The 23,079-nt window shown below is 45.1% G+C and overlaps 1 protein-coding gene across 3 annotated transcripts; it reads right to left on the bottom strand.

Annotated features, from left to right (window-relative positions):
* Positions 1-934: 934 nt before the first annotated feature.
* LOC123997928 (membralin-like) lies at positions 935-22,961 on the bottom strand. 3 transcript variants are annotated; one of them, XM_046302666.1, is made up of 11 exons: positions 21,852-22,959; positions 10,247-10,537; positions 10,035-10,137; positions 5,909-6,019; positions 4,695-4,817; positions 4,486-4,586; positions 4,219-4,276; positions 4,034-4,117; positions 3,478-3,610; positions 3,028-3,127; positions 935-2,289 (listed from the first exon to the last, which is right to left on the bottom strand). In XM_046302666.1, exons 1-11 carry the CDS (start codon positions 22,062-22,064, stop codon positions 1,483-1,485), a joined length of 2,124 nt encoding a protein of 707 aa, XP_046158622.1. In that variant the 5' UTR covers positions 22,065-22,959; the 3' UTR covers positions 935-1,482. The 3 variants fall into 3 exon arrangements, with proteins under 3 accessions (XP_046158622.1, XP_046158614.1, XP_046158630.1); XM_046302658.1 differs by having other exon boundaries at positions 10,241-10,537; positions 21,852-22,958; XM_046302674.1 differs by lacking the exons at positions 935-2,289; positions 3,028-3,127 and having other exon boundaries at positions 3,474-3,610; positions 10,241-10,537; positions 21,852-22,961.
* Positions 22,962-23,079: the final 118 nt, after the last annotated feature.

Below are 23,079 nucleotides of genomic sequence, written 5' to 3'. Positions count from 1 at the left end.
GTAGCATCTTACTAGGCTTGCCAGTCCAGTTTAGTCTCTTGTGAGCTAACAAACAAACAGTGGCCACACAAGTCTGGTAAAGTTTCCAAGGTAGTCTTCAGCAGCTTCATCATCAGGAGGTTTTAAAACAAGAAACATTATAAAAAATACGCTCTTTACCAAATTAAATTGGAGCGTCCAAGGCATGCAATTTCATCACAACTTGTCATTTTGGCAGCAGAATGGTAGATCAATGACACATGTAATGGAGATTGGTTGGCGTGGTTACAATAGCTTTACCCTGAAGCCATTTAACATAGCCTGCTATCGTCTTGTGCTAGTCTGAAGCAAAGACCTGTGTGTTACCAGGTCACATGCTCCTCTTTTGGAATACAGGATGTAAGGCAAAGTTTCACAAACTGCTTCCTGGCGCCCCCGGGGGCATGTTCTGGTTTTTGCCCTCGCACCACAGAGCTGATTCAAATAACCAACTCCTTATCAAGCTTTGATTATTTGAACAAAACATGCACCCAGAGGGGTTAGTATAGTGACTTAACATTAGACCATGAAACAGGTGCCTGGTCAAGCCTTCCATATATGGTGAAGCGATTGCAATTTGAAAGACAAAACCCGCTAATGAGTTATGAGTGAGAAAATGGGCCTAGTGTCCTGACTGTACACAGAAAAGTTCCCAGAGGGAAGTAATGATGCAGGTTCACAAAAAAAAAAAAAAAGAGGTTAAGACAAAAGAAACTGCAGTCATGACAGCTCATCTGCTGCTCAAGCAGTACGGGAGCAACTGCCAAGCATTGTAAGAGCAGTGGATTGGCAAAACATCCAAGCAAGGAGGTCTACTCAACACTCAAAAACAGTGGATATCAACTCAATTTCCCACGATGCTCCAGTCAGGGATAGAGCTAGCTTGCGGAGACAGTTGGAGAAAAAGTTGAGCTTGTGAGAAGTGGGGTTTGACCAAGTATCATGACAACCCACAGCAACTTTATTAGCCTGTATAACAGTTCTGAAAGAAAAATGAGCAACTCAAAACACGGGGTTGTCTTTTTTCTGGGTTTGAGGACCAGATGGAATGAATGGATGGATAGGACAAGAGGTCATGTGTTGCAGCCCTGTATAGTCCACTGTGCTCTCAAAAGGAAACATACACCGCCATTTCCAAATCCAGTCGAGACACCCCCTAACCAACAGAATCATCATCTTTAAGGAATTGTATATCACCAATGCAATAGGATTGATTATTTCACAAATACACCCCCCAAAAATAAATTTATGTCCGGGTAGCCATTTCCGAACAATTCCACACCTTTGAAGAGAAGCTTTTCTTTTCCTCAGCTTTCCATCCCCCTCTTCTTCTGGTTGTCGTAAGAATGACATTACAGGAATAAAGCCACGTCGGCATCTTGCAGTGTTGGAAGAAGAATTAAGGGGGAGAAGATATGTTTCCTCTGCGTATGGGAGCACGTGTGTGTGTGTGGGGGGGGGGGTTCAGGATGGAGTGGGGCTGGGGGCTTCCTCTTTCTTGGAGTCCCAATCTGTGGGGCTCTGCCTGGGGCATTCTGGCTCCCCAACCACTGCCCTACTGCTGTCTGTGTGTGGAGAAGGTTGTTGAGGAAGGGACGGCCTGACACTAGAGAGGCAAGTCTCTGCTTCCTGGAGTCCTCCCACTGGAGGAGAGGGAGGAGGCAGGCCTGATCCTGCTGCACTGCCTCTACAGGCCACTATGGTTTTGATTTCCACTGCCATCAAGCTGGGACCGGTGCCACTTGTGCTCTCTCCACCATCACTCCCCCCCATTCGAATCTCCGACACCACGCTGAGGCCTGCCCCAGGAACACCAACCCTCCCAACCCCTCTGGCCTCCCCCAGCAATCCCCCTGCCGTGCTCTCCATCAAAGACCCCCCAGGTTGGGGGGCTGAGGAGGACAAGGCCTCCGTGATGATGGCTGTCGTCTCCGCCATCCAGTCCAGCTCCGTTGTCAACTCTCCTACGGCCCCTTCTAACGTGCCACTCTCAGCCAGGCTGTTTAACTGGGAAGCCAGGGTCGCTGAACCTCGGGCCTGGGCCACAGAAGAAGCCAGGGGCTCATCTGGCGGTCGGACCTGTCCGTTGGCTTCCCCTCCCCGAGCTGGGGCTGCTGCAGCGGTGGTGGTGTTGTTGTTGAGGTTGTCCTGCAGGGCCGTCTGGTTGCCCCCCTGGCCCGCCAGCTGGTTCTGCAGCAGCATCTCCTGGATGCGGATCTGTTGGAGGATGGCCGGAAGCTCGTAGTGGTGGAAGAAGTAGATCATTGAGTGCTAGGGATGGAGAAGAGATGTAGGCGCTTAAAGTAAGTCTGTTTAAGTCATGGCGTTAGAAACAGGGTCAGGGGAGGCTATAACCTAGAACTAGAGGTGGCTGGCATTGGCTAAACTCTAGCCTAGGATGCTAATCTCTTTGGTCCAGCCACTAGCATATATATATATATATATACATATATACATATATATACATATACACATATATATACATATACACACATATACACACATATACACACATATACACACATATACACACATATACACACATATACACACATATACACACATATACACACATATACACGCACACACGCACACACGCACACACGCACACACGCGCACACGCACACACGCGCACACGCACACGCACATATATATATACACACATATATATATACACACATATATATATACACACATATATTCAGGACATTCATTTAAAATCGTTTTGAAGACACACCAACCCGATATGACCGATATGTTATTCTATGTTTTGTTTGTTTAGCATAACATCTAATGAATAATAAGCAAGTAGAAGGCCACAATAACATGTCCACTTGCCTAAAGATGAAGCACTTTCCAGCTCGGTGTTTTGACTTGGTGCTCATATTCAAAATGCTGGAGGATGGAGTGTGTGGGCTACTAACTAAACACACACACACTTTGAAATCACACTACAGTTTGAGTGAGTTTATTTTCTCTAGTCAATTTCTATCCTCCAACCCTTCTCACCTGTATGAAGAGCCAGGAGGTGACCAGAGCCAGGCTGCTGTACTGGCCATTGAAGCGGTAGTGGTAGGCGTAGAACGCAAAGTGATACAGATAGAAGAACCTGCAGGAGACAGACAGCCTCCTTAGAGAGTAGCCAAAAATAATTCAACTGACAAACAGAGGAATGGATAGACTGTCTGGAACTGGAGAGACACAGTGATCGGTTGCATGTAGTGGAAAGAATAAGCAAATTAGTTAGACTACATAGAAACAAAGCAAATAGTCTTCCTGTTCCAAGGGCCCTTTCTCTTCCTGTTCCAAGGGCCCTTTCTCTTCCTGTTCCAAGGGCCCTTTCTCTTCCTGTTCCAAGGGCCCTTTCTCTCTGCCCATCCCCATTTGATGCAAGATAGTAGGGTATGAATAGTTTATATCAGCTATTGGCATTTGCTGGTGTTGGTGTGTGGAACTCACCTCAGCCAATGACGTTTGCTGGTGTTTGTGTGGCAGCAGATGGCGTCGTACTGGTCGGCCAGCCACACGATGAGGATGATGTAGAAGGCGGTGGTGGTGTCGTTGAAGAACTCAGACATGATGGCCTCCATGCCTGGGAGAGAGAGAGAGATTTGTACCACCTGTTCAATCTAGAAACAGTCTCAAGTCCCAGCTTGTTGTCGTTACATATGTAGTCGAATATGTTGGCACCCGTAGCACTTTACAATGGAGCGCAATAGACAGAATGTTCTGTTTTCTCTTCTCAAAACATGTTGAATTACTTTTTTACCATGTAGGCACCTACAACAGGTGAGAAATTACACAGTAAATGAGAATCATTGCATTCAAACAAAGTTTATTCGAATTTTAAATAATTTAGTCCGGGCCATTTTAAAATCATACAAATACAAAAGTAAACAAAGTACTTTCAATTTCATCCCATTTTAAAAGAAACTGTGAATCACGCAAAGGTGCCAATATATTTGACCACATCTGTAACTGTAGAGATGGCGCCTCAATGGTATGACACTCTTACCCACGAGAGCCAGGATCACGGTAAGCAGAGGCGCTGCTGGGAAAGCGATGGTCATGTTCATCTCCAACATCTGCAGAAGGTCCACTATAGAAACAGAGGTTAAAGGTCAGAGATTAAGCATCTGGCATGTAGAGATGTGTTCTTCCAGGACTACTAGAATTGAGAGGGGTGTGAGTGTGACTCACCAATGAAGACAAAGATCTGGTGGTGGGAGTAGCGTAGCAGCATAGACACGGACAGGGTCTGTAGACAGGGAAGGAAACAGACAACTTATCTTTCATGAATAACCCAGGGAGTTAGTTACGCACCAGCTCATTTATCATACCAAATATGTTGTATTGTTTGTGAAACTTCAGAGTAAAGAACCTGAATGATGGTTTCTCATGGGCTACATTTAACACTTTGGATTTTATGCTAGTTTGACAAAAAGGTGTGTGGAGATTGCTACTTACGAATATTACCATGATGACAAAGGCAGCCAGGTAGGAGGTGCGAGCCATCCACATGCTGACAAATCGGTAGTGTTCCCCGGACACCACATTCCTGAGGAAGCCTGTTCTCACACAGAGCACCGGTCAGAAACACACACACAGGCCTTTGAACACCACCAAGAAAAGAAACATATGGGAGAATCCCTGACCCATCCCTAAGCACCATGTACCTTTGTCCTCCTCGTTCTCTGCCAGGGCCTTGACACTAGACATCAGGATGTCATCGTAGCCCAGGAACTCATCCAGGAGGAGGCGACTGAAGCTGTCCCCAAAGCACTGATCCTTCATGGGGTCTGCATACACACACACACACAGAGCCCCTCCTACCCTCTAACACTTGTTTGTGGCACCCGTAACAGACTTGTTAGTGTTATGATGACTATTTATCTTGGTGTTTCTACAACACCTACACCCTTTAAGCTCTGAATAAGAGCATCTGCTAAAAGACAAACGCTCAAGTGAAAGTTAGCCGCGGACGCTCAACAAAAGGGTGGTCTGGGAGCCTTCAGCTTCAACTTCCATTAAGTGCAGAATTGTGTTGGCCAATATGACCTACAACCCAAATGAATTTATATTTCAAAATAAAAGTCTGTAGCTTGCTACAGTCCACCTTTGCCTTGGGTGGCTACGGGAGGTTTTGTACTAGGCACACCAGCAGGTAACTACTGATCAAACCAAATGCTGCTCATTGGCAAGCAAGTCAGTGGCCATACTTCCTATCCCTTTATTAACTTCAGTCCCCATGACAGTACCCACTGTAGTCCCCATGACGGTACCCACTGTAGTCCCCATGACGGTACCCACTGTAGTCCCCATGACGGTACCCACTGTAGTCCCCATGACGGTACCCACTGTAGTCCCCATGACGGTACCCACTGTAGTCCCCATGACGGTACCCACTGTAGTCCCCATGACGGTACCCACTGTAGTCCCCATGACGGTACCCACTGTAGTCCCCATGACTGTGGTGTTACATGTAGACTAGAAAATTACATGTCCACGAGCAGCACTGCAGATATTGAGATGAGAGAAATGAAAGACTTCCCTCTGTCACCGCGCATGTGCACAGGTCGGTATCACACAGTTACAGCGTGGTAACCATGGGAGAAAAACAGCGGAGCGCTTCAACGCTCTTAGGTGTTGCGGAAAATGGCCCAGTATGCCGTTTACTTTGTGCATTTATGTAATTTCGATGACTCTACCTTTAAGTAGGCTTAAGTTAATAACACAGCTTACCCAGGTACTGAATGACTGTTAATGACACCTGCTATGTCATGGTTAAGGTGATGTTAAGTAGGCTTAACACACCTCACCAGCTATGACTGTTCATAGCACCTGCCATCATGTGCTATGTCAGTGTTAAGTAGGCTTTATAACAGCTTACCCAGCGTGACGACCATGACAGGGATGTTGAGGCGTTGCCGGGTGGTCTGGGACAACCGGAGGAAGCCGTACTCCAGAGAGTACTCCACTATGTAATCCTCCTGAGGCCACACTGAAGGCACAGAGACACATACTCACAGGTAAGCATCACAGCTTACCACATCCCGTAGCTCACCAACCCCACTGCACACACGATTGCATTGGCCCCAGTGATGTGCTGGGCAGTACGCACTACCCTTTGTAGCGCCTTACGGTCAGATGCTGAGCAGTTGCCATACCAGGCGATGATGCAACCGGTCAGGATGCTCTAAGCTGCAGCTGTATAAAACTTTTGAGGTCTGGGGACCCATAACAAATCTTTTCAGTCTCCTGAGAGGGAAAAGGGTTTGTCTTGCCCTCTTCACGACTGTCTTGGTGTGTTTGGACTATGATAGTTTGTTAGTGATGTGGACGCCAAGGAACTTAAAGCTCTTGACCCGCTCCACTCCAACCCAGTCAATGTTAATGGGGAACAGTTTGGCCTTCCTTTTCCTGTAGTCCACGGTCAGCTCCTTTATCTTGCCCACATTGAGAGAGGTTGTTGTCCTGGCACCACACTGCCAGGTCTCTGACCTCCTCCATATAGGCTGTGTCATCGTTGTCTGTGATCAGGCCTACCACCTTTGTGTCGTCAGCAAACTTAATGATGGTGTTGGAGTCGTGGGTGAACAGGGAATACAGGAGGGGACTAAGCACGTACCCCTGACGTGCCCCAGTGTTGAGGATCAGCGTGGCAGATGTGTTGTTACCTACCCTTACCACCTGGGGGCAACCCATCCTGAAGTTCAGGATCCAGTTGCAAAGGGAGGTGTTTAGTCCCAGGGTCATTTGCTTACTGATGAGATTTTTAAATTTTACCTTTATTTAACTAGGCAAGTCAGTTAAGAACACATTCTTATTTACAATGACAGCCTAGGAACAGTGGGTTAACTGCCTTGTTCAGGGGCAGAATGACAGGTTTTTACCTTGTCAGATTGGGGATTCAATCTAGCAACATTTCGGTTACTGGTCCAATGCTCTAACCACTAGGCTACCTGCCGCCCCATAGTGATGAGCTTGAGGGCACTATGGTGTTGAACGCTGAGCTGTAGTCAATGAATAGCATTCTCACATAGGTGTTCCTTTTGTCCAGGTGGGAAAGGGCAGTGTGGAGTTCAATCGAGATTGCTTTCAAGTCAGACACCATTTTAAATCATGAGAATCTCATCTTTCTAATGATCTAAGTCTGGGCAGCGAGCTTGGTTGTCATCAAATGCTAGCCCCAAAATAATTTTTGCCCTTTGAACGCTTGAGCTCCCTCCATTACTTTCCTATGGAGACATGCCGGTCTATTTCGCCAAATATCACATAATGTGTATATTCAAGTCGGACACCGTTTTAAAAATCAGGAGAATCTCCTCTTTGTAATCATGTAAGCCTGGGCAGCGAGCTCATTTGTCATCGATCACTAGACCAGAAATAGAAGTTCATTTTTTCCCGACTTTCTCATTACGCAGACATAAGCACAGTGAACACCAGAGGTGCGGATGTTACTTTCGATAGGAATAGTTTTTTCCCCAATTCTGTCCGATTGAACAGATTGTAGCGGTAAAATAAAAGGAAACATTTGTTGTTGCCATTTAGGCCAAATTTTATTCTAAAAATCACCCCAGTCAAAACAGGCTCAGCGAACGTTCGATTCCATTCATTTGCCATGGGCTCGCGCTAGTGTTCCAGCTTAGCCAAAGTTATTTTGCTGTATTTCAACCTTGTGAAATACAATTTTGACCCGTTCTGTTGTCCAGCCTAGCAATGGAAGAATAGTCTGGAGACAACCGACGCATACAGCAGCAGAACAACGTGCAGAGTTTTTACAAGAGTATGTAACACTGAAAGCTTCAGTATACAAGCTATTAGCAAGTTAGATGGACATAGCACATCATGCATTGAGCTAAATATGAATTTACCTTGCATTCACTATAAAGTAGTCGGTGGTGGTCACGAAGACGACTGACGTTTTTCCCCCTTTCGCAGTGATTTTTTGTTGCATATTCTGTAGACCGGGCGACCATCTTCTATTAAGTTTCCCTTCTATTAAGTGAGTTTTTCAAATTACAATCTGAAACAGTAATACTAACCATGGGGAATTTTACCGTGGTTTATCGTGAAATCGGTAACTGTTTCATCCCTAGATGTAATAATTTAGGCAGGTTACCTTCACTATCTTAGGCACAGGGACTATGGTGGTCTGTTTGAAACATGTATGTATTACAGACTCGGCCAGGGAGAGGTTGAAAATGTCAGTGAAGACACTTGCTAGTTAGTCTGTGCATGCTTGGAGTACACGTCCTGGTAATCCGTCTGGCCCTGCGGCCTTGTAAATGTTGACCTGTTTAAAAGGTCTTGCTCACATCGGCTACAGAGAGTGTGATTACACAGTCATCCGGGAACAGCTGGTGCTCTCAAGCGTTCTTCAGTGTTTCTTGACTCAAAGCAAGCCTAAAAGGGCAGCTCGCGGCCGAGTTTCCCCTTTGTAGTCCGTAAAAGTGTCATGTCATCTACAAGACCCTGCTAGGTAAAGTCCCCCTTATCTCAGCTCGCTGGTCACCATAGCATCACCCACCTGTAGCACGCGCTCCAGCAGGTCTCTCTCTCTGGTCAACCCCAAAACCAATTATTTCTTTGGCCGCCTCTCCTTCCAGTTCTCTGCTGCCAATGACTGGTACGAACTACAAAAATCTCTGAAACTGGAAACACTCATCCCCTCACTAGCTTTAAGCACCAACTGTCAGAGCAGCTCACAGATTACTGCACCTGTACATAGCCCACCTATAATTTAGCCCAAACAACTACCTCTTTCCCTACTGTATTTATTTTATTTTGCTCCTTTGCACCCCATTATTTGTATTTCTACTTTTCACATTCTTCCACTGCAAATCTACCATTCCAGTGTTTTACTTGCTATATTTTATTTACTTTGCCACCATGGCCTTTTTCCCCTTATCACACCACATTTGCTCACATCATATATAGACTTGTTTATACTGTATTATTGACTGTATGTTTGTTTCACTCCATGTGTAACTCTGTGTCGTTGTATGTGTCAAACTGCTTTGCTTTATCTTGGCCAGGTCGCAATTGTAAATGAGAACTTGTTCAACTATTGATGCATTGTTTGTTTTTTAACCCATTTTTCTCCCCAATTTCATGGTAACGCCTTGCGATCGTAGATCGTCCAGTTTGTTTTCCAGTGATTGCACGTTGGCCAATAATATCGAGGGTAGTGGTGGTTTACTCACTCGCTGACGAATTCTCATAAGGCACCCCCTGTATTTTCATATTTTCTTCACGCGAATAACGGGGATGAGGGCCTGGTTTCCCGGGAAGCAGTATATCCTTTGCATCAGACTCATTAAAGAAAACATATTTGTCCAGTTTGAGGCGAGTAATCTCTGTATTGATGTCCAGAAGCTCTTTTTGGTCATAAGAGAAAGTGGCAGCAACATTATGTACAAAATGAGTTACAAATAAATGCGGTTAGGAGCCAGTAAAACGGCAGCCATCCCCTCCGGCGCCACTGTGACCATCTAAAAGCAAATTACGGAAAGGAGGACTCAGGTTTACACAGACCATGCATAGCACAGAAAAACACTTATGCAAAGGCAATTTAGAATGGTTAAAAACCAATGCAAGGACAGAGGCACACAACACAAACTGGGCCGAAACTAAAGTCTGGCTCTCAACTGCTATTGACAGAGGGTCAAGCTCCAAGCCCACACACAGTCTTTGTCTGGGCACAGCCAGGGCCCACTGGGGAGGTGAGATGGCATCGCGCCATGGCCACACAGTCTGATTCAAACAATGATCCTTGACAACAACAGCTACAGAAAGTCGTTGAGGGGCAGAAGAGAAGGGAACACATTTATGGAATAGAATCATGGGGGTGACTAACAACAAAAAGATGGCTGGAAGGGAAGATAAGGGAGCTAACTAGCAGGAAGAGGAAGAAAGGAATGGATTGAGGATTTCTCACTCACTGGGGGGGTTGAGTTTACCTGCTCGAGTTAGCATCTCAATCTGGGAGACTGTCTCCCTCTGCGGCTGCATACCTTTATTGGGTGCCTGGCTGAAGGAGAGGTCCTGGCTGTCGTTGAGGCCCCGTCCCCCACCACTCAGCGAGGGCTTCAGCCGCGGCTCGATGTCAAGCTCAAACTGACAAAGAAAAAGAGAAAGACTTATTGAGTTAATGTATAAATGATGCAGGATTATTGGGTCTCTATCAGCCCTTCCCTCCACACGAGTAGCAGTGTCTCACCCTTACAGAACTGTTGTCAAACATCTCCAGGGTCATCTCCTCCTCGTCCTCCTCCTCGTGGTGGAGCGCGGCCAGGCCCAACCCTCCTCCCTCCCCCTCAGGCTCCTTGACCAGGCCCTGGAGACCGTCTGAGTCGTAGAACTGCAGGAAGATGGGCGCACGCGACGAGTTGCGCTGGATCTCCACGCGCAGGATGCCGTCACGCGGCCACTTCTCCCGAACATGCTCCAGGCAGTTGATAGGCGAGCGTGAGAAAGCGATGTGGATATAGGCCAAGATGAAGAGAATAAAGAGTGCCTGGTGGAAATAGAGGGTGGAAGGCATTAATTTATGGCAGATGGAGTCTAGAGCAGTATTGAGATGTAAAGGCCAATCCCCAAATTGACTTCCATATGTTTAATGGTGCCAAAGGGGACACATTTACTAGGATACATGTTTTTGTACGTTCCCCCTCCTGCAGCACTGTTAATGTTGATGACAAACACATAGAAGGAAAAAGGATATAATATATATATTATAAAAATGTTATAGCGGGGCATTTTAGTGCTAGAGGCATCACCACAGACCCAGGTTCGATCCCGGGCTGTATCACAACCGGCCATGATGGGGAGTCCCATAGGGTGGCGTACAATTGGCCCAGCACCGTCCGGGTTAGGGGAAGGTTTGGTCGGGGGGAGTTTAACTTGGCTCATTGCGCTCTAGTGACTCCTTGTGGCAGGCCGGGAGCCTGCAGGCTGACCTCTTGTCAGGTGAATGGCATTTCCTCCGACACATTGGTGCGTCTGGCTCCCGGGTTAAGCAGGCCGGTGTTAAGAAGTGAGGTTTGGTGGGTCATGTTTTGGAGGATGCATTACTCAACCTTTATCTCCCGAGCAAAAACTGAGGAGTTGCAGCGATGAGACATGATTGAAATTCGGGAGAAAAAGTGGGTAAAATACAACAGAGAAAGAAGAAACTTATAGCACACAAGATACCCGTCTGATTCAAGCCTGTCTGAGTGGACTAAACCATTGCAGAGGACGCAGGGATGGCACACCAGTATCACCGGAAGTCCATTGACCCTTAATTCCCAATCTACAATATGTTGGGTTACGTTAATTTGTGTTAAATGCATTTAATCAATTATTATTTCAGTCTTACTTGTCATTGCAGGGGTGGACACATTGTTTGCAGAGCACACAACGTAAGCTATTATAAAGCTTTTGGTTAATTTCATTACATTTGAGTTGTGAATTTATTCATAGTCTTTCGCTTGGAGCCCTCCTGTCAATCTTGAGTAAGGACACGCACCTGATTACACAAAGTAGTACTAGTCTATCTGGCCTGCGCGCAAATGTAGACCTATAAAATGTGCCCATGTGGGGATCGGATTCAATTTCTGATTGTCTTAACTCACCACCACTAATGCGCTGTGGAGCTTCTCAAGTAGAGGTCGGCCGATTAATCGAAATGGCCGATTATTTGGGGCCGATTTCAAGTTTTCATAACAATCGGAAATCTGTATTTTTGGGCGCCGATTTCCGGATTAAAAAAAAAACCTTTATTTAACTAGGCAAGTCAGTTAAGAACACATTCTTATATTCAATGACGGCCTAGGAACGGTTTGTTAACTGCCTTGTTCAGGGGCAGAACTACAGATTTGAACCTTGTCAGCTCAGGGGATCCAATCTTGCAACCGTACAGTTAACTAGTCCAACGCTCTAACCACTAGGCTACCCTGCTGCCCCTTTCTGTGTGTTATTATGTTATAATTAAGTCTGATTTGATAGAGCAGTCTGAGCAACAGCAGGCCTGTAATCATTCATTCAAACAGAACTTTTGTGCATTTTGCCAGCAGCTCTTCGCAAAAACAGAGCCGTTTACGACTTCAAGCCTATCAGCCTAATGGCTGGTGTAACCAATGTGAAATGGCTAGCTAGTTAGCTGGGTGTGCGCTAATACCGTTTCAAACGTCACTCGCTTTTAGATTTGGAGTAGTTACTCCCATTGCGCTGCAAGGGCCGTGGCTTTTGTGGAGCGACGGGTAATGATGCTTTGAGTGTGGCTGTTGTCGATGTGTTCCTGGTTCGAGCCCATGTAGGGGCGAGGAGGGGGACGGAAGCTATACTGTTACACTGGCAATATTAAAGTGCCTATAAGAACATCCAATAGTAAAAGGTATATGAAATACAAATGGTATAGAGATAAATAGTCCTATAAATACTATAATAACTACAACCTAAAACCTCTTACCTTGGGATATTGAAGTCTCGTGTTAAAAGAAACCACCAACTTTCATATGTTCTCATGTTCTGAGCAAGGAACTTAAACGTTAGCTTTTTTACATGGCACATATTGCACTTTTACTTTCTTCTCCAACACTTTGTTTTTGCATTATTTAAACCAAATTGAACATGTTTCATTATTCATTTGAGGCTAAATTGATTTTATTGATGTGCTTTTTTGGTCCTCCAATAATCGGTATCGAAAAATCATAAGGCTTACGACTCGGTCAATCACCATATTCTTATCGGTAGACTCCGTCGCCTCGGTTTTTCTGATGACTGCCTTGCCTGGTTCACCAACTACTTTGCAGACAGAGTTCAGTGTGTCAAATCGGAGGTCATGCTGTCCGGTCCTCTGATAGTCTCTATGGGGGTGCCACAGGGTTCAATTCTCGGGCCAACTATTTTCTCTGTATATATCAATGATGTTGCTCTTTCTGCGGGTGATTCCATGATCCACCTCTACGCAGACGACACCATTCTGTATACTTCCGCCCGTCCTTGGACACTATGCTATCTAACCTCCAAACGAACTTCAATGCCATACAACACTCCTTCCGTGGCCTCCAACTGCTCTTAAACGCTAGTAAAACCAAATGAATGCTTTTCAACCATTCGCAGTCTGCACCCGCACGCCCGACGAGCATCACCACCCTGGACGGTTCCGACCTAGAATATGTGGACATCTAAAAGTACCTAGGTGTCTGGCTAGACTGTAAACTCTCCTTCCAGACTCACATCAAACATCTCCAATCTAAAATCAAATCTAAAGTCGGCTTTCTATTCCGCAACAAAGCCTCCTTCACTCACGCCGCCAAACTTACCCTAGTAAAACTGACTATCCTACCGATCCTCGACTTCGGCGATGTCATCTACAAAATAGCTTCCAATACTCTACTCAGCAAACTGGATGCAGTTTATCACAGTGCCATCCGTTTTGTTACTAAAGCACCTTATACCACCCACCACTGCATCCTGTATGCTCTAGTCGGCTGGCCCTCGCTACATATTCGTCGCCAGACCCACTGGCTCCAGGTCATCTACAAGTCCATGCTAGGTAAAGCTCCGCTTTATCTCAGTTGACAGGTCACGATGGCAACACCCACCCGTAGCACGCGCTCCAGCAGGTGTATCTCACTGATCATCCCTAAAGCCAACACCTCATTTGGCCGCCTTTCATTCCAGTTCTCTGCTGCCTGTGACTGGAACGAATTGCAAAAATCGCTGAAGTTGGAGACTTTTATCTCCCTCACCAACTTCAAACATCTTAGCAGCTAACCGATCACTGCAGCTGTACATAGTCTATCGGTAAATAGCCCACCCATTTTTACCTACCTCATCCCCATACTGTTTTTATTTATTTACTTTTCTGCTCTTTTGCACACCAATATCTCTACCTGTACATGACCATCTGATCATTTATCACTCCAGTGTTAATCTGCAAAATTGTAATTATTCGCCTACCTCATGCCTTTTGCACACAATGTATATAGAATCCCCTTTTTTCTACTGTGTTATTGACTTGTTAATTGTTTACTCCATGTGTAACTCTGTTGTCTGTTCACACTGCTATGCTTTATCTTGGCCAGGTCGCAGTAGCAAATGAGAACTTGTTCTCAACTAGCCTACCTGGTTAAATAAAGGTGAAATAAAATATAAAAGATAAATCGGTCGACCTCTATTCTCAAGTAAATGTTTTCACATCAAAAAGCAAGTAAACAAAGTCTGTTTTTACATCCATCCATTGAGAATGACAATACTTCCTCAACGTAGTCCATTTAAAAAATTGTTCCAGCTCTCTCCCTTTCGATGACCACTGTCATGAAAGGGGAAAAGAGGTCATGCTCTGAGCCGGTGGAAACTTCGTAAAATAGGCCTACCTGGTTATCAAATCAAGTCACGTGTGCCAAATACAACAGGTTACAGTGAAATGCTTACTTACAGGGGCTAACCAATAGTGCAAACTAAAATGTGTGTGTGTGTAGGTAAGTAAAGACATAAAACAGTAAAAACACATTTGAAAATAACAGTAGCAAGGTTATATATATAGACACCGGTTAGTCAGGCTTATTACATTTACATTACATTACATTTAAGTCATTTAGCAGACGCTCTTATCCAGTGGCGACTTACAAATTGTTTGCTTTGCATTCACCTTATGACATCCAGTGGAACAGCCACTTTACAATAGTGCATCTACATATTTTAAGGGCTTTAGTTAAAGGATTACTTTATCCTATCCTAGGTATTCCTTAAAGAGGTGGGGTTTCAGGTGTCTCCGGAAGGTGGTGATTGACTCCGCTGTCCTGAAAATAACAGTGAGGGAGTTTGTTCCACCATTGGGGAGCCAGAGCAGCGAACAGTTTTTATTGAGGTAGTATGTACATGTAGGCGTGGTTAAAGTGACTATGCATATATGATGAACAGAACAGAGAGTAGCAGTAGCGTAAGAAGAGGGGTTTGGTGGGACAATGCAGATAGCCCGGTTAGCCAATGTGCGGGAGCACTGATTGGTCGGCCCAATTGAGGTAGTATGTACATGAATGTATAGTTCAAGTATGCATATATGATAAACAGAGTAGCAGCAGCGTAAAAGAGGGGTTGGGGGGGGAACACAATGCAAATAGTCCGGGTAACCAGTCTTATGGCTTGGGGGTAAAAACTGTTGAGAAGCATTTTTGTCCTAGACTTGGCACCCCGGTACCGCTTGCCATGCGGTAGTAGAGAGAACAGTCTATGACTGGGGTGGCTGGGGTCCTTGACAATTCTTAGGGCCTTCCTCTGACACCGCCTGGTGTAGAGGTCCTGGATGGCAGGCAGCTTAGCCCCAGTGATGTACTGGGCCGTACGCACTACCCTCTGTAGTGCCTTGCGGCCAGAGGCCGAGCAATTGCCGTACCAGGCAGTAATGCAACCGGTCAGGATGCTCTCGATGTTGCAGCTATAGAACCTTTTGAGGATCTCAGGACCCATGACAAATCTTTTTAGTTTCCTGAAAGGGAATAGGCTTTGTCATGCCCTCTTCACAACTGTTTTGGGGTGTTTGGACCATTCTAGTTTGTTGTTGATGTGGACAACAAGGAACTTGAAGCTCTCAACCTGCTCCACTACAGCTGTCAATGAGAATGGGGGTGGTGCTCCTTTTTTTGGAGTCCACAATCATCTCCTTAGTATTGGTTACGTTGAGGGATAGGTTGTTATTCTGGCACCACCAGACCAGGTCTCTGACGACCTCCCTATAGGCTGTCTCGTCGTTGTCGGTGATCAGGCCTACTACTGCTGTGTCGTCTGCAAACTTAATGATGGTGTTGGAGTCGTGCCTGGCCATGCAGTCGTGGGTGAACAGGGAGTACAGGGGGGTGACTGAGCACGCACCCCTGGGGAGCTCCAGTGTTGAGGATCAGCGTGGCAGATGTGTTGCTACCTACCCTCACCACCTGGGGACGGCCCGTCAGGAAGTCTAGGATCCAGTTGCAGAGGGAGGTGTTTGGTCACAGGATCCTTAGCTTAGTGCTGAGCTTTGAGGGTACTATGGTGTTGAACGCCGAGCTGTAGTCAATGAATAGCATTCACATAAGTGTTCCTTTTATCCAGGTGGGAAAGGGCAGTGTGGAGTGCAATAGAGATTGCATCATCTGTGGATCTGTTTGGACGGTATTCAAATTGGAGTGCGTCTAGAGTTTCTGGGATAATGGTGTTGATGTGAGCCATTACCAACCTTTCAGAGCACTTCATGGTTACGGACCTGGGTGCTACAGGTCTGTAGTCATTTAGGCAGGTTGCCTTCGTGTTCTTGGGCACAGGGACCATGGTTGTCTGCTTGAAACATGTTGGTATTACAGACTCAAACATGGACAAGTTGAAAATGTCAGTGAAGACACCTGCCAGTTGGTCAGCACATGCCCGGAGCACACGTCCTGGTAATCCGTCTGATGAATGTTGACCTGTTTTAAAGGTCTTACTCACTTCGGCTACAGAGAGCGTGCTCACACAGTCGTCCAGAACAGCTGATGCTCTCATGCATGCCTCAGTGTTGCTTACCTCGAAGCAAGCATAGAAGTTATTTAGCTCGTCTGAAAGGCTCGTGTCACTGGGAAGCTTGCGGCTGTGCTTCCCTTTGTAGTCTGTAATAGTTTGCAAGCCCTGCCACATCCGACGAGCGTCAGAGTCGGTGTAGTATGATTCAATCTTAGCCCTGTATTGAAGCTTTGCCCGTTTGATGATTTGTTGCAGGGCATAGCGGGATTTCTTGTAAGCTTCCGGGTTAGAGTCCCGCACCTTGAAAGCGGCAGCTCTACCCTTTAGCTCAGTGTGAATGTTGCCTGTAATCCATGGCTTCTGGTTGGGGTATGTACATACAGTCACTGTGGGGACAACATCCCCGATGCACTTATTGATAAAGCCAGTGACTGATGTAGTGTGCTCCTCAATGCCATCGGATGATAGCAAAACAGTACAGGTGATCTAGAATTTTTTTCCATCTGGTTGCACATTTAACATGTTGATGGAAATTTGGTAGATCTGATTTAAGTTTCCCTGCATTAAAGTCTCCGGCCACTAGGAGTGCCGCCTCTGGGTGAGTGGTTTCCTGTTTGCTTATACAGCTGACTGAGTGCGGTCTTAGTGCCGGCATCTGGGGGGCAGCAGGGTAGCCTAGTGGTTAGAGCGTTGGACTGGTAACCGGAAGGTTGCAAGTTCAAACCCCCGAGCTGACAAGGTACAAAATCTCCAAAATTCCAATTCTAAATCCAATGCTCCTCAATGCTTCTCACCAACCCCGGATCCTATATTTCAATGGGGGAGAAATAGCTTAAATGACATCACAGAGGCTGCTTAGTGAATGTGCACACTACAAAGACACAGAAGGATAGATTCCTACAGAGAGCAGTCAGCTGAGAAAAAAAGTGTGGTGCTAGAGAACTTGTCTATTGATAATGCTCCTCTTCAATAAGAAGCAAACACACTCAGAACATCTAAAAGATGCTCGTATACTTGTCGGTCCAAAGCTAAAGCATCTGACAGAGGGAGAACACGCCATTTTGTTTCACATCCAATCAGTAGCGCACAGGCTCTTATCGCCGGACTGTCTGATAACACACTCAGGCAGTCAGATTCCGACTGTCAGTGTTATTTATGCACCGGATATGTGCAGTGAAATGTGTTTTACATGGTCAACCATAGTAGTACAGCGACCCTGGAGCAAATTAGTGTTGCTTCCTCAAGGGCACTTGATTTTTCACCTTGTCAGCTTGGGTATTCAAACTAGCGACCTTCCAGTCACTGGCTCTAACCACTAGGCTACCTGCCACCCTAGCTTACAGGTAGGCCTGGTGCACCTGTCACTGTTGACCCAACTGCTGCTCGTTCAGTGTGTTTACACGCACATATGCATACACCTTGACTGCATAAAGCCCTTTTCAACATTCTCAATCTCTGATAGAATTCTGAAACTAGCTCCAACTGGAATTCCAAGTAGGAAACTCTGGCATCTTTCTAAAGCTCCGACTTAATGACCAGAAGATCACGGACATCATGATTTGATCAAGTTTTTTTTCTCTCCAGACTTCCCAGTTGTCTTGAAAGCACAATTAGAGGCAGCAACTAGCCACATCCCTATTTGTGTTGTGGTATGCAGGGCCTATTGCAGTGTTTCCCAAAAGGTACGAGTTTTGGGTTCTTGAGTTAGCCAATACCGAGTGATAGCTAAATACAATTGAAGTCAGAAGTTTACATCCACCTTAACCAAATACAATGCTCAAAAAAATAAAGGGAACACTAAAATAACACATCCTAGATCTGAATGAATGAAATATTCTTATTAAATACTTTTTTCTTTACATAGTTCAAATCACACAAAAATTATCAATGTAAATCAAATTTAAATCAACCCATGGAGGTCTGGGTTTAGAGTCACACTCAAAATTAAAGTGGAAAACCACACTACAGGCTGATCCAACTGTGATGTAATGTCCTTAAAACAAGTCAAAATGAGGCTCAGTAGTGTGTGTGGCCTCCACGTGTCTGTATGACCTCCCTACAACGTCTGGGCATGCTCCTGATGAGGTGGCGGATGGTCTCCTGAGGAATCTCCTCCCAGACCTGGACTAAAGCATTCGCCAACTCCTGGACAGTCTGTGGTGCAACGTGGCATTGGTGGATGGAGCGAGACATGACGTCCCAGATGTGCTCAATTGGATTCAGGTCTGGGGAATGGGTGGGCCAGTCCATAGCATCAATGCCTTCCTCTTGCAGGAACTGCTAACAGACTCCAGCCACATGAGGTCTAGCATTGTCTTGCATTAGGAGGAACCCAGGGCCAACCGCACCAGCATATGGTCTCACAAGGGGTCTGAGGATCTCATCTCGGTACCCAATGGCAGTCAGGCTACCTCTGGCGAGCACATGGAGGGCTGTGTGGCCCCCCCAAAGAAATGCCACCCCATACCATGACTGACCCACCGCCAAAATGGTCATGCTGGAGGATGTTGTAGGCAACAGAACATTCTCCACGGAGTCTCCAGACTCTGTCACATGTGCTCAGTGTGAACCTGCGTTCATCTGTGAAGAGCACAGGGCGCCAGTGGCGAATTTGCCAATCTTGGTGTTCTCTGGCCAATGCCAAACTGGCTGTAAGCACAACCCCCACCTGTGGACGTTGGGCCCTCATACCACCCTCATGGAGTCTGTTTCTGACCGTTTGAGCAGACACATGCACATTTGTGGCCTGCTGGAGATCATTTTGCAGGGCTCTGGCAGTGCTCCTCCTGCTCCTCCTTGCACAAAGGCGGAGGTAGCGGTCCTGCTGCTGGGTTGTTGCCCTCCTACGGCCTCCTCCACGTCTCCTGATGTACTGGCCTGTCTCCTGGTAGCGCCTCCATGCTCTGGACACTACGCTGACAGACACAGCAAACCTTTCCACAGCTCGCATTGATGTCCCATCCTGGATGAGCTGCACTACCTGAGCCACTTGTGTGGGTTGAAGATTCCGTCTCATGCTACCACTAGAGTGAAAGCACCAGCAGCATTCAAAAGTGACCAAAACATCAGCCAGGAAGCATAGGAACTGAGAAGTGGTCTGTGGTCACCACCTGCAGATCCGCTCCTTTATTGGGGGTGTCTTGCTAATTGCCTATAATTTCCACCTGTTGTCTATTCCATTTGCACAACAGCATGTGAAATTTGTCAATCAGTGTTGCTTCCTAAGTGGACAGTTTGATTTCACAGAAGTGTGATTGACTTGGAGTTACATTGTGTGGTTTAAGTGTTACCTTTATTTTTTTGAGCAGTGTACATTTAAATTCAGTTTCACAATTCCTGACATTTAATCCTAGTAAAAATTCCATGTCTTAGTTCAGTTAGGATCACCACTTTAATTTAAGAATGTGAAAATTCAGAATAATAGTAGCAGGAATGATTTCAGCTTTTCTTTTTCATCACATTCCCAGTGGGTCAGAAGTTTACATACACTCAATTAGTATTTGGTAGCATTGCCTTTAAATTGTTTTACTTGGGTCAAACGTTTGAGTAGCCTTCCACAAGCTTCCCACAATAACTTGGGTGAATTGTGGCCCATTCCTCCTGACAGCGCTGGTGTAACCGAGTCAGGTTTGTAGGGTTCCTTGCTCACACACGCTTTTTCCATTTCTGCCCACAAATTCTCTATAGAATATAGGTCAAAGCTTTGATGGCCACTCCAATACCTTGACTTTGTTGTCCTTAAGCCATTTTGCCACAACGCTTGGGGTCGTTGTCCATTTCAAAGACCCATTTGCAACCAAGCTTTAACTTCCTGACTGATGTCTTGAGATGTTGCTTCAATATATCCACATAATTTTCCATCCTCATGATGCCATCTATTTTGTGAAATACATCAGTCCCTCCTGCAGCAAAGCACCCCCACAACATGATGCTGCCACCCCCGTGCTTCAAGGTTGAGATGGTGTTCTTCGTCTTGCAAGCCTCCCCCTCTTTTTCCTCCAAACATAACGATGGTCATTATGGCCAAACAGTTCTATTTCTGTTTCATCAGACCAGAGGACATTTCTCCAAAAATTGCAATCTTTGTCCACATGTGTAGTTTGAAACCGTAGTCTGGCTTTGTTATGGCGGTTTTGGAGCAGTGGCTTCTTCCTTGCCGAGTGGCCTTTCAAGTTATGTCAATATAGGACTTCTTTTGCTGTGGATATAGATACTTTTGTACCCATTTCCTCCAGCATTTTCATAAGGTCCTTTGCTCCTGTTTTGGGATTGATTTGCACCAAAGTACATTCATCTCTAGGAGACATAACGCGTCTCCTTCTTGAGCGGTATGACGGCTGCGTGGTCCCATGATGTTTATACTTGCGTACTATTGTTTGTACAGATGAACGTGGCACCTTCAGGCGTTTGGAAATTGCTCCCAAGGATGAACCAGAGTTGTGGAGGTCTATAATTTTTTGGTTGTTTCTTTTGATTGTCCCATGATGTCAAGCAAAGAGGCACGGAGTTTGAAGCATAGGCCTTGAAATACATTCACAGGTACACCTCCAATTGACTCAAATGATGTCAATTAGCCTCAAGAAGCTTCTAAAGCCATGACATCATTTTCTGGAATTTTCCTAGCTGTTTAAAGGCAGTCAACTTAGTGTGTGTACACTTCTGACCCACTAGAATTGTGATACAGTGAATAAGTGAAATCTGTCTGTAAACAATTGTTGGAAAAATTACTTTTGTCATGGACAAAGTAGATGTCCTAACCGACTTGCCAAAACTATAGTTTGCTTGCCTTGAAGCGAGCATAGAAGTGATTTAGCTCATCTGGTAGGCTCGACTTCAACTGTATGTAAATAGATTTGTTTATTTGGGCGGAATAGTTGTTACCACAGATCTGATGCATTCAAGTGGATTTTTTTAAACTTCTGTTCTACCAGATTAAGATCTAAGATCCAAACTAATCCACACATCAAAACAAAGGCTGGACTTTGCAAATGAAAAGTTTGTTAACAGAATGGACACAACATCACAAACCATAATTATGTTACCAAACTTTGCATCTGCACTGTTCAAGTAAATGTTTTTGTAAAATGTTCAGTGGAAATGGTCAAAAGTAGTCCTTGTGCATAGTCGTATGGCTCGTTTAATTTCGCAATCATTGTTTTGTTTGACATACATTTTATAGTGAAAAATCGGAGTCAGCATCATTCTGTGGAATTGCCCCTTTCCTTTGATAATTGAAAGTTAGAAAATAAATATAAAAAACGAATTTATTTGGAGCAAATTAGCTGAGCGTCCTTGGTGTGTACTTGATATCATATCCTTGACAAATTGTAGCCTACATGAAGGTAAAATCATGTGAGGGGAAGTCTTACCTTTAGTAGGATAAAGAACTCGAAGATTCTTCTGAAAGATGGTGGAAATAATCTGGCATAGGTAACTGCCATCTTGAAGAATAGGGCATGGAAAAGTCTGTCTCGAACATTGATGAGTGGGTTTTGGTTGATATTAGGGTTTCGTATCCTGTTCGCCCCGCCATTGTTATTTTGCGGGACGTTGTTATTCGCGTTGCCCTGGTTTTCTGACATTTTATCTCTGGCAGGACGATTGGTAGTGGCTAGTTAGTTATCTCAATCCTGGTCAAACGTGGCACCAAAAACTCCAACTGTAGAATGGTGCAAAACTGCATTTAACACAATGCAATAAAGCAGCTGTCAGTTTACACCGAACAGTCCATTTCTAGAGGTGACCAATTTCATGTCTTAATGGGCTGTGCTGCACTACGACCATGTCGTAGAAATAGATGTAATTATCCGGCTACAAACTCGTTCCACTAAAGTTAGCAAATTCGTTTCAATACAATTTAGCTAGCACGTAAACGGGTTGTATAAATATAATTAGCAATTTAATTGGCACTTGAAGGATTGTCAAAATCGTCTTTACAATAAGCAATGTTCTATTAAGTTGTAGGCCTTATAACTAAGCGTCAGTCAGTCATAATTCACACCCAGGCTAGCAATCTAGTTACCTGCAACATAGCTATCATGCTAGCTACCACGCAACCTTCCGATGAAACATTGACGATTATGGTGATGTTATCGAGGTATATTCTTAGTATATTATGTTCAATTCGCTATTATGCAGTTGTCTCATTGCCAATCACCAGAAATGTCCCAATAAAATAAAGTTATTAATACCCTACTCACGCTACAATACGCTACTAGCTAGTGTCACTGACGAAGTTCAAGCTCTACGATGAGAACCGCCTTGTTACTTTTTAGTCGAGACTGTCGATCATATATCTCAGATGGAAATGATAACTATGATTCCAGTTTGTGCTTGATCCTTGAAAAAAAAAGCATCCCTTGCTAGTTAGTTGTTGCAATACTCTCAACGATTCCTGGGAAGCAACAACAATAAGGCAAGACAAAATGTAAGAAAGAAAGTCTGACAAGAAGAGTCGGTTCCCCCGCGAGCGCTCTCTATAGATGGACCGTCAATACATACACATTTTTATAAAGAGATCATAGAAAAAGTAATATAATAATAATAATGATAATAATAATATCCAAATAGTAAACATAATATGCTAGATGAAACTTG

This window comes from Oncorhynchus gorbuscha, linkage group LG02, assembly GCF_021184085.1.
Source record: "Oncorhynchus gorbuscha isolate QuinsamMale2020 ecotype Even-year linkage group LG02, OgorEven_v1.0, whole genome shotgun sequence".
NCBI classification, from domain to species: Eukaryota; Metazoa; Chordata; class Actinopteri; order Salmoniformes; family Salmonidae; genus Oncorhynchus; species Oncorhynchus gorbuscha.
This window is presented reverse-complemented; position numbering and strand designations above follow the sequence as displayed.

What these genes read in the sequence shown, in the direction of transcription:
- LOC123997928 (XM_046302658.1), bottom strand. Translation starts at nt 22,064, where the DNA reads ATGTCAGAAAACCAGGGCAACGCGAATAACAACGTCCCGCAAAATAAC. An exon ending in CAGCCAGGCACCCAATAAAG is followed by an intron (nt 6,020 to 10,034) that starts GTATGCAGCCGC and finishes CTGTGCCTTCAG; the next exon opens with TGTGGCCTCAGGAGGATTAC. An exon ending in CCTCCTGGCTCTTCATACAG is followed by an intron (nt 2,290 to 3,027) that starts GTGAGAAGGGTT and finishes CTCCATCCCTAG; the next exon opens with CACTCAATGATCTACTTCTT.